Here is a 14755-nt window from a genome sequence, read left to right on the forward strand (position 1 = left end):
ATTCAGTCTTCATAGTATTTACCCACCTGACAAGTGTCGTTTTTCTATTCAGTTTTTCAAAATGCTAGTTACGACCCACTGTGCTCATGTCATGACTCACTAATGAATAGCTACCCACAGATAGAAACCACTACACTGTAGGTATTAAATGGACTAGAACCACTGCATAAGCAGCGACACTCTAGCCTGTGCTTCCAGGACCTGGGTGGCCAGAGAGCTGCCAGCTCCGGCAGTCTGCTGTGTGACACCCCCCACACAAAAACGATGCGTCGGAGTCCACACTTTGTACCTGGTGCAAAGGGGTCTGGGAAATAGAATAGAGGAAGCACATCTAAGAAGTCTGCAGATGTTAATCAAACAAATCTACAGAAATGAAATGCTGCTTAAACATATTTAAACAAGAGTACATGGGTTGGACAAACCCAGTGGACTAAGCATACATCATTATATTTAGTTTATTCTGATTAAATTCAATATTTCCTTGGGTACAGCCTATTATTGCTACTGCAGTGAGGGAAACCAATATACTAACTACAACTCGTACAATTTACTTGATGAAACAAAATTTGGAGAAACCAACTGGAAATTTCCAAGTTACATTTCCTTTCACACATACTCTACCCAGTCAACCTGGGGTCTACCAAAAGGAGAATTAAAAAAGCAATTAACACTAAAAATAGAAAAATAAACTGATGATTCCCTTCCTCCCACTCTCACAAAGAAATATTAAAAGTTTAGACTCTCTGCCTCTCTCTCCATACACACACACACACACACACACACACACACACACACACACACACACACACACACACACAGTTTTTAGACCAATAAAGAGAACAAGGAATAACTTTATTATTATATTTTAGTTCAGTTTACATAATAATTTGTATCTGTGAAAGAATTCAAATTTATTGAATAAAAGGCTTTGCTTATGATTTATAAAACAAATCAAAGAATAAGTTGTTGAATGGGTAGCATTTAGTGAATTAAATAATACAGTTCTGGGGATCTAAATTGCTGTACATTTGATTGAAAAAAAACCAAAAAACTATTAAGTTACCATGAATATTTGTATAACAACAAATGTAGAAAAACATAAAAAAGTTCAATGTGATCCCAACAGAGTACCCTTTTCCTTGATCATGAGAGAACCAAACATTTTTAGAATCTAAAGCTGTTAAGTTTACAGAAGTGTAAAACACCAAACAAAAAACTTTATTTCTCATTTTCTATTCTTGGCATAAATTTTAATTTTTTCCAGTAGAACCAAAACCTCCTGAGCCCCTTTCAGTGTCATCCAAAACCTGAAAAGATAAAAGGTGGTAAGCCATCTGGTTAATTTCAGATCTTCTCAGTTCTCCCCAACTCCTCATTAATAAGACTTTCATTTCTGCTATTCCATCTTTTAAAAAGATTACAGAAAACAAAATTAAATTTTAAGAAAGCTCCATCAATTTAAATATTGAGTAATTTTCAAAAAAGCTAAGGAAATAGAATTTCACAGTATATTTAAATGATTTATTATCCAATATAATGCTATATGATAGCCATGAAAATCATTAAATTCTAAAGCTAAGATTTTAATTTTGCTTAAAAATGGGACTAGTCATTTATGCTATTTACTAGTAGTTACAGATAGCATAATTAAATCTCACAATTTTAATTTCCTTCACTGGTCATTCATCCCCTACTCAGTTTTTATGATACTTACTTGAACTTCCTCTATTTCTGGATAAAAAATCCGTTCACAAATGAGCTGTGCAATTCGGTCACCCTTTTTTACTTCAAAGAAAAAAACAAAAACAAAAGTGCGTTACTGATCTTTTATTAATGCATTCTCTGTACTCTGCCTTATACAATGAGAACTATAGCATGTGTTATTTAGATGTACATAACTTGGAAAACTCACTGCATCTATGTGACCATATGTATTTAACATACCTTCAAATTTTTCTTTGCCAAAATTAAACAGTACAACACCAAGATTTCCTCTATAATCTTCATCTATAACACCAGCTGGAGAAAAGAAAAATAATGTTAACTTGTTTTATGCTACCAAAACACTAAGAGTGTATAATGACCTCAAGATCACTCTTATGTGGCTCTGAGATTTTTAAATATTTTTAAAAATTAATTTTTAGAGAGAAAGGGAGAGAGGTAGAAACATTGATGAGAGGGAAATATTGATCAGCTGCCTACTATACAGCCCCCTGGTAGGGTATTGAGCCTGCAACCTGGGTTTTTACCCTGACTGCAAATCGAACCAGTGACCTCTCTTGGTGCCTGGGTCAACGCTCACCAGCTGGGCATGGCTCTGCAATTTTTATACAACTGAGTAAGCATTTGGTAACTATGTAAAGCATCAAAATTAAGAAATACTACTAATATGCAAATAAGAATTTAGAAGGTGTCCTTCATTTTCCAACCGGTTACCCTTATAAATGGTGACAGTCTCCTACTCTAAACTGGGAGCAGGCACTTCGCAACTCAGACAGGTCGTCCTGAATTGCTCTCCAAACCCACTGTCTATCCGCTGCACACCTGCCAAAAAAGACCAGGAGAAAATTATGATTTGGATTTTAAAGGCTTTTCCTGGTGGCAGCTTCCTACTAATCTCCACATCAAAATATGATTGAGTCATAAATAAAAATGTCAGAAAGCCTGAAGATCGGCAGTGGAGTAAGTCAATGCTGACATCGTTAAGCAGCCATCTACCAAAATATCAGCACATTTCATTTTTATAATAAAAATGGAGCTGAACCTTTTAATTTAAGCCACCACCTTTTCTTAGAGAGTGATCTCTCAGAAGACATTAGCACATTAGCTTAATAACGAGCACACTTTTACTTAGAATCCTGTGTAATTAGTACCTGTTTGAGACGATAAACACAAAAACAAGAGAAATGTAAGCCAGGGCCCAGCTTTGGCTCAGAGAAGTCCATTTACCAGACTCGTTAGCACTTATCTCTGAGCCAGGAATTTAAAATGTTTCCATAAACACAGCATAGATAATGTAGGTGGCACCAGGCCTTTCATTTCCTTTTTTTAACATTGAAACTTAATTCACAATTCAACAATTTTAAATGTATTCAGAGTTGTACAACCATCGCCATAATCAATTTCAGAATATTTTCATTAGCCCAAAAGAAACCCCCTATCTACTAGCAGTCTCTCCAATCTCCCCTCCACTCCTACCAATTTCCTTTATACCTGCTAATTCTTTACCCTTGGTTTGTAAAATGCTGGATAGAGTTCATGCAAACCTAATCCAATGCAGGTCCATGTAATGTCTATCTATTAACACCTACCTTCTAAAAAAAACCAAAACCCTCTTATCAAAGGAAAAAAGGAAATAAAAGTAATCAGGAACTTAGCTCCATGGGTACCAATGCTGTTTGGCAGGCTTCATTATTTAAAGGTCAACTGAAAAAAAACTTTTAGAACAAGGGTAAGCATTTCCTTTCAATTTTCTCAGATGGGGGCGGGGGGGGGGGGGGGAGTAAATAATAATAAAAAGAAAAGTTCCACCATAGGGGAAAAAAAAACAAACCCAGAAAAACCAACATTTTAGATTTTTCCAGTGGATCCCAGTAGAAGTTTAAATTAACCCCTGTACTTCATGAATGAATTACTAGGAATGTGAAATTGAATTTAAGTATTTCTTAAAACAGTCTTCCTTTCTACTTATACAGCAATGACCAATTCAAAGAATATTGAAGCCTAATTTCTTTCCCCATTACCAGCTGACCATTAAATTTGTCCTTAATATTTATTGCTATAATTAAGACAAAGATGGGACCAACTCTTTCCTTGAGATCTCTATGCAGAGAATTTTGGCTGCAGGAACAATGTAGATGAGATTTAATGCAGAAAGCCCTCAGCAGGACATGCTATCCATGGCCTGCAGATGACCACCAAAGGCAATGGAATCCCATACGGCAAGGCTTGGAGTACAGACTAGGACTCATTTATCTAGAATGTGTGAGATAAGACAATGTGGAATGACTTCTGAATTCTTTTGTTCCTATTTTACCAGAACATTTTTAGATTACCCAAAAAGAACAGACACAAATAAAGTAAAAGCTAATAATGTTCCCCTGCCCTCCCTCAGGTAGCCAATGTTACAGTAATATATTTTATACATTACTTTCTTTTTTGCCACACAGACATTCTTTGAGACTAATATGCATAAATCTTAGTCATTCTTTTTAAATCTAAGATATACAGGACCATTATTTGTATGTACCTCTTACATATTATCACACATTCAGGTTATTTTCACACTTTTGCTATAACACACAGAGCAGCCCTGTACATATGTCCTTGTGTATTACTGCTTTTTATCCTCATCAAATAATTTCCAAAAAGCACTTTTCTGGGTCAAAGGGTGTGTACATTGTAAATTTTAGTGGACAATTTGCAAAAAAGGTGTAGCACTTCAAACTTGCATCAACAGTATTTAAGAAGGCCCATTTCCAAAGTCTTTGCAATACCAGAGGTAGCAATCTTTTTAATTCCAGCCAACGTGATGAGAAAGAAATGGTATTTCATGGCATTACTTTGCGTTTCCCTGGTGGCTAGCGAGGCTGGACTTTTCCTCCTCCATTCGATTGCTGCGCACTTGCATGTCCTCTTCTATATTTTGTTTAATTTTTTTTTTTCTGATCTCTTTGGGTATTTAACTCTTTTGCATATGACTTAAGTATTTATTTTTTTAATCTATGCTATCTTCTAAGATACAAAAACACTCCCTTTGTGTAAAGGCCTTTGCTATCTATCTATAAAGTTGTTTTATCAAACTCAAATGGTTGGGTATTTTAAATTCTGCAATGCCAAGTAATCCACCAAGATTTTATGCTCAGCATACAGACATGGGAAAAGCCTTCAACTAACTAAAAGAAATGAAGTTGTTTGAAGTCAATTAAAATGTATGGCAGGGGAAAAAAGCTCTCAATTAAATTTATTTTTTAGCATGAGTGCCAAAAGTATATATATATTTAAAAAAAAGTTCCAAGTCCACTTATCACTCAAAGGCAATTTGACCTTCAAGAAAAACCCATATAGTAAGGGACATTAGTTACATCAGGGACATGTCTCTTCATGAGAACGCAGCAAGCATTTTGAAGTTATCACTGGAAAAATCATGCATTGGAACTGGCAGAGTGATTAACTGACTTCAGGCAACGTTTTACTCTGTCAAGACTTTGGCATGTCGTTTGTTGGAAACCTTTAGTGAAAACTATCCACACCTACCAGATGCGAGTTCTGAACAGAATCCTGCATACTCAACTTTTCCCTTTGACCCTTATTTACAGCCTGGGATTTCTAACAACATCTCTCCTCTGAAATAAAAACTGTGGCCAACTGTGATAAACCTGTGCCTAAGAGACATTTTTAAGATACTTTGCATCCAAGAACACACCACAGTATGACTTTATAAATAATGCCAAATCAATCACCAGGCAAACCAACTTTCCATTTCCTTTACATGAATTTTTTTCAGAAGATTTGCTTTCAACAGAGCAAAAATTAGTAACAAAGTTTCCACATTAAAAAAAAAAAATCTGTGAAGTCCCTAAGGGCAGTCAGTGGTCGGCAAACTCATTAGTCAACAGAGCGGCAAACCGCAGCTCTCGAGCTGGCTCGAGAGCCGCAGTTTGCTGACCACTGCCCTAGGGCACAGGAAATACAACTGCCAGGATCTGAGTCAAATAGTATTAGAGTTACATACATTATTATTTAATCCTCCAACCCTTCACAGGTATACACACTAATTTTCATTGTTGTTTCTCCAAAGCCCATGTGCCTTTCCCAACCCTTTGAAATTTCTTTTTAAATATACACAATTTTCCATATCCTTAATTTATAGTCCTAAATTACCATACTTGACCTTGTACAAGTATATCTGAAAATCACGTATAACTGAGCCCAGGTAATTAATCCTCAAGGCGGTCCATCCCTGTTGTGTCAAACTCAGCTTCTCTTAGGAACTACTTTTGGGCTCCTGTCTTGCCCCACAGCACCACCTAGTGACACCATGGGGAGACTAAGGGGCAGGCAGGAGATAGTTCAGGGACAGGCCACAACCATGCTTAACCCATGCAGTGCATGTGACAATGAGCTAACTCAGTACAGATTATGGCTGGTGGTGGATGGGCAGGGTGAACAACAGCATTAAATGGTGCTGGAAAGAACAAGTGGAGTGAAATCATATGGATGGAGATTCCAGGTTTTAATGTGTCTACTTGGACTCATCTTTGAGCCAGTTTTCTCATCTATCAAAAGTAGCTACAGCATGTTAGTGAAGCATTCGCTATTATCAATGGGGATAAGGAAGGGTCAGGACATAACCCTGTCAATGGGGCTGTCACCAGTAATGAGATCCAAGTAAGGGAGGCACATCAGGAAGGTGAGAATTTCCATTCAGTAAAGGGCGGTTAGAGGTGGCCAGCAGAGGAGACTAAGGCTCCCTCATGAAAGGGGCCTGGTGAGGAAGTTGTTAACTTTGGGAGACGTTGAGTAAGGCTTTGTTATAAGGGAATAGGAGCCATGGAGGACTTGCTCAGCAAGAAATCCTAACAGGCCCAGCTGGTGTGGCTCAGTGGTTGAGCATCAACCTATGAAACAGGAGGTCAGGGTTTGATTCCCTGCTAGGGCACATGCCCGGGCTTTGGGCTCCATCCCCAGTGGGGGGCATGAAGGAGGCAGCTGATCAAAGATTCTCTCTCATCACTGATGTTTCTCTCTCTCCCTCCCTCTCTGAAATCAATAAAAACATATCATTAAAAAAAAAAGAAAGAAATCAAGACAGGAAAGGACAGTTCTTCTCTCTTGACTTTAGGGAAAGATTCTCTTTTTATCTTTTGCCAAACATGGATACCTCTCTTAAGGAGGTAAGAAAAATCTCACTACAATATAGACCTGCATTTTCTAGAAACTTTTGCTTAAGTGACATAAAAGCTTTTCCTTCTCTTATAATAACAAAATTTCTTCTATGAATGGAGTCATTTTTGGACTAAATGCAGATTAACACTAAACCAAGGCAATAATCCTATCTGTCAGAGAGTGTCTAGTTAACTTAGTAGTAAAATAACATGCATTTCACATAATGGTCATTTAAAAATTAAACATATTCAAATAGCATTTATAACTATCATGATTGTGTTATTCAGAGATTGAAATTTCTAAAAGGCAAGACACAAAAGAAAACATTTCCTTTTCTTGAAATAAAATAAAAATAAAATGTGGCATTAGATTACTTCCTCCTAATAAGCAAATGCAAAGTAAATACTTGGAAATATTTACAGAATAAAAATGTAAATACAATACCTCCTACGTCTATAAAGTGTTTTGCAGCCAAGCCGGAACGTGGAGCTAAAAAAACAAAAAAAGGAGAAATTGGCTATTTTAAGAGGGAAGGGCAATTACTTGATATAACTGCCACAATTTAGGCATGTTATTACTGTATTTCCTATCATTGATACCTTCATCTTCACTTTACTTACTATTCTGTATTACCAAAGTAGAAAAGAATAGTTTAGAAAAATCTGACAAGGTCTAATTTGAAGCCCAACTTAAGCCAGTCCATACAAGTTCAGTCAATGGAGGGCTAGGGTGGTGCCGCCATGGACTACTAGAATGAACTGAAAGGTGAGCGAGTGGGACAACCCTAGACACCTCTGAAGCAGGGCCACAATGGGAGGACTGCAGCTGGCAGGGGCACAGAACTGAGGAAAAGGACCTTTATTTTAAAATTAGAGTTCTGAGCATGCTGCAATGTAGACGGGAAGAAGGGGGTACGGGAGAAGAAGAGGGAGAGAGGGGGAGGGGGAGAAGAGTCATAAACCTAATCAAAGAGTAGCAGAGCCCAGTCTAGAACTTGGGGCTCCAACTCATACAGATGCCAAAAGACATGTCTGTATGTAACAAGTGAACCAGAGTAAAAGGCTTAATGTCAGTTGAAAAAATGCCAAAAACGAAACCTTAGAAACTCAATTTACTATGCTTTTTATTCTTACTATGCCTTTTATTCTTAAAAATAAAATATAAAAAGCGGGGGGGGGGGGAGGAAATCAACCAAAGAACTTGTATGCACATATGCATAACCCATGGACACATATGATAAGGTGGAAAATGCCTGGAGTGGGGCATTAGCAGGTCTCATGGCCAGATAATGATACTCTTGCTATCACCTCCCACCCCAACCCTGGGAGAGAAGGGTGGGTCACAGTTCCACTTGCTCCTTCAGGTTTACTCTGAAGTTAGTCAGGAAGTAATTATGCTCTTGAAAAGAAGTTTTAAACTCTCCATGACAACTTGCACTCCATTTTGTCCTAGCTCCTCCCTCTGTGAGGCGTTTCCCTCACTGAAGGTGTTTCCTACCACACTTCAATGGGGCAAACCCAAAAGGGAAAAGGCTGAGTGGCCTGATATACTCTGGGACTAGCAGGTTTTAGAAGTTCCACTCTCATGATATAAAATGCCATGTGCCATTATCCTGAGCAGGCCTCTATTTCCTTAAATAACAAATATTAGCCATTCTCATCACCATCTTCACAAAGAAATCTTGACTTGATACTTGATATGCAATCTGGTTTTTGAAGGAGGAGTTGGTGGTAACCCTGGAAAAAGTGCCAGTTAAAAATCACCTATTTTTTCAGTTTTTCTCACAGTGAGAACCTCTTGGGCCAATGTGAGCCTTCTAAGAGCTAAAGTAAGGAATCGAAAAAATGGCAAAGAGATAAGAGGCAAAAGCAGATATAGGCATACCTTGTTTATTGTGCTTCACAGATATATTTTTTACAAATTGAAGGACCCTCCATTAGCAGAGAGATTACAATTTGCTGAAGGCTTAGATGATTAGCATTTTTTAAGCAATAAAGTATTTTTAAATTAAGGTATGTACATTTTTAGACATAATGCAATTGTATGTTTAATAATTACAAAAGAGTGTAAACATTAACTTTTATATGAACTAGAAAATCCCCCCAAAAAAATCACATGACTTGCTTTATTGTGATATTTGCTTCATTGCAGTGCTTTGAAACGGAATTGGAATATCTCCAAAGTATAATTATGTAAATGAAAGTTTTCAAATGGCTACAGTTGCCATAACAGTTGGCACTTCCTTATTTTAGGACTCAGGCCAAGAAATATCCCTTCCCTCATTTATACCCCAGATAAAACTAAGATGACGGAACATATCACAAAAACATTTTGCGTCACTTACCTACTCTTCCATAGCACCCAGAAGGAAGAGCGATCTGAATGTCGGTTTTCACAAGGGTTTTCTCCATGGGTGGTATTGTGTAATCATAGGCACTAGAAAGATATTGAAAAAACAAAAACAAATCACTGGTATTTAGATGTAGTGATTTTTTTTCTGGTGAAAGAGGTGACAATATATAAATGTATTCTCCCCTGAACAAAATTTGGTTGGGAAATTGAGGTAATGATTTAGCAGGAGGGGACAGAAAAGATGAACTTTTAAAAAGTGTGTGCTTTTCTAAGGTGGTATGAAAAGAGGAAGATAAAGAGAGAACCAGGGAAGGAGGGTAAATAATAGCTAACATTTATAAATCCCTTACTATGCCCCAGGCACAGTTCTGTTTTTTATAATCGTAATAGTGGCCCGTTGCAGGAAGATTCCTGCAATAGGGCTTCCTGCTGCACTCTCCCCAGCCCCGCCTGCTTCCCTTTCTTCTCCGTCGCCCACTCGCTCCGCTTGCTTGCTTCTCCGCAGCTTGGCTTCTTTCTATGCTGTCTTGATATGCAAATTAACCGCCATCTTGATTGGGTTAATTTGCATGCTCACCCTGATTGGCTGGTGGGCATGGCCTGGGCATAGCAAAGGTGCAGTCAATTTGCATATTACTCTTTTACTAGGTAGGATTAGTCTCACAACAATCCTCTAAGGCAGTGGTTCTCAACCTTTGTAATGCCACGACCCTTTAATACAGTTCCTCATGTTGTGGTGACCCCCAACCATAAAATTATTTTCGTTGCTACTTCATAACTGTAATTTTGCTACTGTTAATGAATCATAATGTAAATATCTGTGTTTTCCGATGGTCTCTTGTACTTACTTACGACTTAGACCATAGTTCTCAGGTTAGAATTACCTGGAATGCTTTAAAATATATCCTAAGGCTCAGACCACTCCCTATCTCCAATATCACTTCTCACTTACCTTAATGGTCCTAAGAAGTGGGCACAGAAGTCCAGTGAAAAAAGGCACTTAATTCAGGGTCAAAAATGCTCTTACAGTCAAGCCTTTGGATTAATCAATTCAGCTCCTTACAAACCCCTCGCCTGTAAAACTTAACACTCACCTATTCAGACTGTTATGAGGATTTAAAAAATATACATTAAAGTTTTTAGTATAGGTAAAAAGTACACAAGTGAAAAGGTGGGAGTATAACTAACATTTCTGCTTTTCGTATTCAAGTGCTTTGTGAAATTTCCAGTCCTGGGGGCAAACTTAAATATGAACCCATGGAGAAATTTTTTAACTCTTTACACAAAAGCAGCCTTCATTAATCCTGCCTAGGCTCCACCCTGGCTTTTCCTTCTATTTTGCACAGCATCATGGCTCAGGCCTTGAAGGGCACGGTGTGCCTTACACATCTCTACCTTCCGCTCGGAGAGGATGCAATAAATGTTGCAAAACAACGCCTCGGAGAACATTTCATGTTGCAAAATAACGCCTCAGAGCACATTTATCTACTATTCTACACTCTTGGCCCAAATCCCTGTTAAATTCAGGTTAAAGAGGAAAGCTAAAATTTTCAACATAAAAAGTCAGAAACCGTACATATAAGCAAAAAACGTTTGTCTCTGTAATCTTTTAAATGGAAGTTTCAAGCTGTAGCAGCAGAATGTAAGCTAACGTGCCAGAAAGCTCTAAAATTCGGGAATTAGCCTTCTCTGCCGGGGGCAGCGAAGGAGGGGACAGAAGGCGGCCTTCCCAGGCTCCCCGCCCGGGCGACCTCCTGCGGGGCGCGGGGCCCGCACTCACCTGTACAGGTCGTAGCCCGCGGCGCGCGCGGACCCCTTGCTGGGGGCGGTGGCGTGCTCCGAGAGCCGCACGAAGCGGAGCCGCAGGCCGCCCTCCTCCGCGGGCCGGGGCCGCTTGCTGGGGGAGACGGCGAGTGTGTCTTCGGAGCACGGCATGGCGGGGCGGACCGCGGGCGCAGGGGAACAAGAGGGAGCAGAATGAACCCAGCCGCCCGCAGCGCGCTCAAATTCTGAATTTCCCGCCAGCAACGCCCCGCCACGCCCCCTCCTCCTAGACGAGCCCAACGAAGGGCTGAGAGGGGAGCAGGGGTTCAAACTTGGGGCTGGAAACCCTTCTCCGAAAACAGATTTGGGATCGGAAACGATTGATCATTTTTAAACTTTCCAAACTTAGCACACGTGCCCAGTGCAGGGGGCGGCCTCGGTGGCCTCCCACGCACACAACGGACAGCACGCCCCCCCCCCCGGGGCGACCTGAATGGCCTCGCTCCCGCGCCAGGGGGCTGCGCGCCCTCCCCTTAAGGCGCCAAATCCCAGGACTTTCCCGGGCCCCGCTCGCCCGCCGCCCTCCGCCCTCCGCCCAGGCCCCGGGGCGGGCGCGGGGACCGCGGGCCCGGCTCCCTCATCCCCACGCCTTAGGAAGCCCGGCCCCGACATTACTGGCGCCGCGACCTTCTCGGCTCAGGCTGCGAGCGCTGGACAGCGGCCCGGAGGCCCGGGGCGGCGCGGCGCCCGGCGGGGCGGGGCGGAGGGGCGGGCCTGGCCCGCCGAGTCCCGCCGTCGCGGCGCCCGGCGGTGGACTGCGCGCGTCTTTAAACCCGGAGCGGAGCAAAGACGGAAGGAAATAGCCGAGCCCGAGGCGCGGGCGGAGGGGAGTCATTTGCCAGAGCTACAGGCGCTGGTTGGCTCTTCCGCTCGCGCGGCGCCGCCGGGCCTGCACCCTTGGCACCGTCCAGTACCGTGACCTCGGAAGCAGTATCCGCCGCCTCCGGCGAGGGGCGCACGGAGGCGGTGCATCGCCGCTGTCGGCCCGGCGTAGGCCTTGGTATCCGGGAACGTGGCACACGCTGTGTCCGGATCCGGCTGCCTCTGCCTCCCTCCTATTCTCGTTTGTGGTTTTTTTTGGTTTTTTTTTTTTTTTTTCGTTTTTTTTTCCCTTCGGGCCCCCTTTTTCTGAGACTATCCCGGAGTCCCTCTGCCCGGGCCCTGCCCGGCTGTTGACTCACCTGGGGCGGCGCCGCCCGCGGCCATGACTCCCCAGGTACTAGCCTCAGGGGCCGCCACAGCAGCGGGGCCCCTCACGTCGCTGGTGCGAGCCCCTGCGCTCAGTCCTGAGCCCCAGGCTGTGCGGAGAGAAGGGTGTTCGATTCCCTTACAACGCCGAGTGCGCAGGTGTATTGTTACTCTTAAAGGGGGTCGGGGCAGAGTCTTAAGGATAACTGTAAGGACAGGTCAGTTGAAATCCCAGCCCTGTCCTGATGACCCCACAGCTGCATGGAGCGCCCTCCCCCCAACCCCCCAACCCGTGGCTGTGAGTCAAAGATCTGGGCCACCTGGTACAACTTAGAGTGGGAATGAGCAAATCACTTTTCTGTATAATAGTACATTGATTTTTCTTGGTTACAGATATCTCCAGTTATCTCTGGAACCAACGCAGAAATCTGAATACCTAATTGTAATGCACGTTGTCAGTATAAATACAAATTACAGTGACAGGGCAGGAGCAATTTTAGAAAAACGGCAAAAATGTCAGAGCATTGTTGGGGAAGGTTTGAGATTTTGGTGTGACTTTCATTAATGGCGGTCCCCATCTTTTCAAGCTCCTTTAAATGTTGGAATTCCTCTGGATGAGGTTATGGGTTAGACTGTGTGCTCTCTCTTCCCATGGCTTTAAATATTGCCTCTACCCTACGGACTCCCCAAATGTATACCTATAGCAATATGATCTGGGCCATGCTGCTTCAGCCTCATCTAGAGCCATCATCCCGGATGCTCACCTCTGGTGGTGCTCAAGGCCACCTGGCTTTTGAACAGTTTCTCCATGCACCAGACTTGCCTGCTTAGGAATCCATATGCATCCATCCATAGTCTGAGCTCCATGTGTTTCAAGTCTCAAATCATCTCCAAAAGGCCTTCCCTGACAACCTTACTAACTGGAGTAGCTGCCCATTCTTCTCCATATCACCATTTTCTATCACAGTAATTCGTTTTTTGTTCTAAACATACCTCTTATTACTGCATTCTTTACTTCTTTTATATATTTACTAGGGGCCCAGTGCACGAATTTGTGCACCTTGAAAGGAACTGTGGGCCTCGAGGCTGCAGTGAGCACAGGGGTGGGTCTTGGCCCATCCTCTGTGCCCCCGCCCAGCCCCTCCCGCCATGGCCACGCCCCCTGACTGCCGGCAGCCCCGCTCTCACCACCGCCGCTCCCACACCTCGATGGCACCCGCTGATGGCGTGGAACCATTGGGGCTGGTGCCAGCAGTGGGTATGAGCTGCGGCTGCTGCCCCGATTGCCCCTCAGGAGCAGGGGAAGGTGGAGAAGCCCTCAGGGGCAATCATGGCTGGCAGCCGCTGCTCGCACCCACTCATGGTGCCGAGTGATAGGGACCGGCACCAGGTGCCAGCAGTGAGTGCGAGCAGTGGCTCTGGTGCTGGCAGCGGGTGCGAGCGGGGTCGTCACCAGCAGCGGGTGTGAGAGGTGGCTGCCAGCCCTGATTGCCCCTCAGGAGCAGGGGGAGGTAGAGAAGCCCTGAGGGGCGATCAGGGCTGGCACCAGGCACCGGCAGCAGGTGCAAGTGGTGGCTCCAGTGCCGGCAGCAGGTGCAAGCAGGGCTGGCGCTGGCAGCAGGTGCGAGCACCAGGTGGGACCACGACACACAGGAGCAAAGAATTTTCAGTAACCACCAGAGGCTTGCCCCTATGACAGCGACCGGTGCCCCGCCTTGGTCTGTGCCCCCTACTCCCTCTTCCCCCCCACTCACCTGCTCCACCATCCTGCCGTGGCCAACGCCCACCATGTTCCGTGCGCACCCCTGGTGGTCAGCGCACGTCATAGTGTTCGGTTGTTCCACCATTCGGTCTATTTGCATACTGGCCTTTTATTATATAGGATTTTCCTGTTTACTATTTGCTGTAGTAGATATAAGCTTTATGAGTGATGGGACCACACATGTCTTCATTCACCATTGTAGGCCTAGCTTAGTGCCTAGCTTAAGCGGATGGTGCTGGATAAATATTTGTTGTATGAATGAATGACAGCGATCTCATTGTTTATTCCAGTGGTCGGCAAACTGCAGCTTGCGAGCCACATGCGGCTCTTGAGCCGTGGTTTGCTGCTCTGTTGACTAATGAGTTTGCCCACCACTGGTTTATTCCATTGGGCTCCTGTATATGATCACTTCTCAAAGTCTTTTGATGTTCCTGTTCACTCCTTTAATTTTTAGTCCAAGGATTTTTTCCATATAATGCTTTTACAAAGGCCTACAATGAAAACCATCCATTCCTGCCCATCTCTCTCCACAAATACCCTCCCTCAATCTCACTCTTCAGAGGCAACCCTTTAACTTTTGCGGGCTTTCTACTGGAATTTACCTCCTTGTTTATAAATTATATTTTGCTATTTCTTTTTTTGTTGTTGTTTGTTTTGGGGGCTTTTAGAAATCTTTATTGTTGAGATATCTCCCCCCATTGCCCCTCTCCATCCAGGTTCCACCCCACACCAGGTCTTCGC

The 14755-nt window shown here is 43.1% G+C and overlaps 1 protein-coding gene across 2 annotated transcripts; it reads right to left on the minus strand.

Annotated features, from left to right (window-relative positions):
* Nucleotides 1-833: 833 nt before the first annotated feature.
* On the minus strand, nucleotides 834-11981 carry DUT (deoxyuridine triphosphatase). Of its 2 annotated transcripts, none has more exons than XM_054715536.1 (7): nucleotides 11692-11981; nucleotides 11021-11159; nucleotides 9233-9324; nucleotides 7333-7377; nucleotides 1945-2019; nucleotides 1715-1785; nucleotides 834-1307 (listed from the first exon to the last, which is right to left on the minus strand). In XM_054715536.1, exons 1-7 carry the CDS (start codon nucleotides 11897-11899, stop codon nucleotides 1251-1253), a joined length of 687 nt encoding a protein of 228 aa, XP_054571511.1. In that variant the 5' UTR covers nucleotides 11900-11981; the 3' UTR covers nucleotides 834-1250. The 2 variants fall into 2 exon arrangements, with proteins under 2 accessions (XP_054571511.1, XP_054571510.1); XM_054715535.1 differs by having other exon boundaries at nucleotides 11680-11981.
* Between the last annotated feature and the right edge of the window lie 2774 nt (nucleotides 11982-14755).

This window comes from Eptesicus fuscus, chromosome 5 (genome assembly GCF_027574615.1).
Source record: "Eptesicus fuscus isolate TK198812 chromosome 5, DD_ASM_mEF_20220401, whole genome shotgun sequence".
NCBI classification, from domain to species: domain Eukaryota; kingdom Metazoa; phylum Chordata; class Mammalia; order Chiroptera; family Vespertilionidae; genus Eptesicus; species Eptesicus fuscus.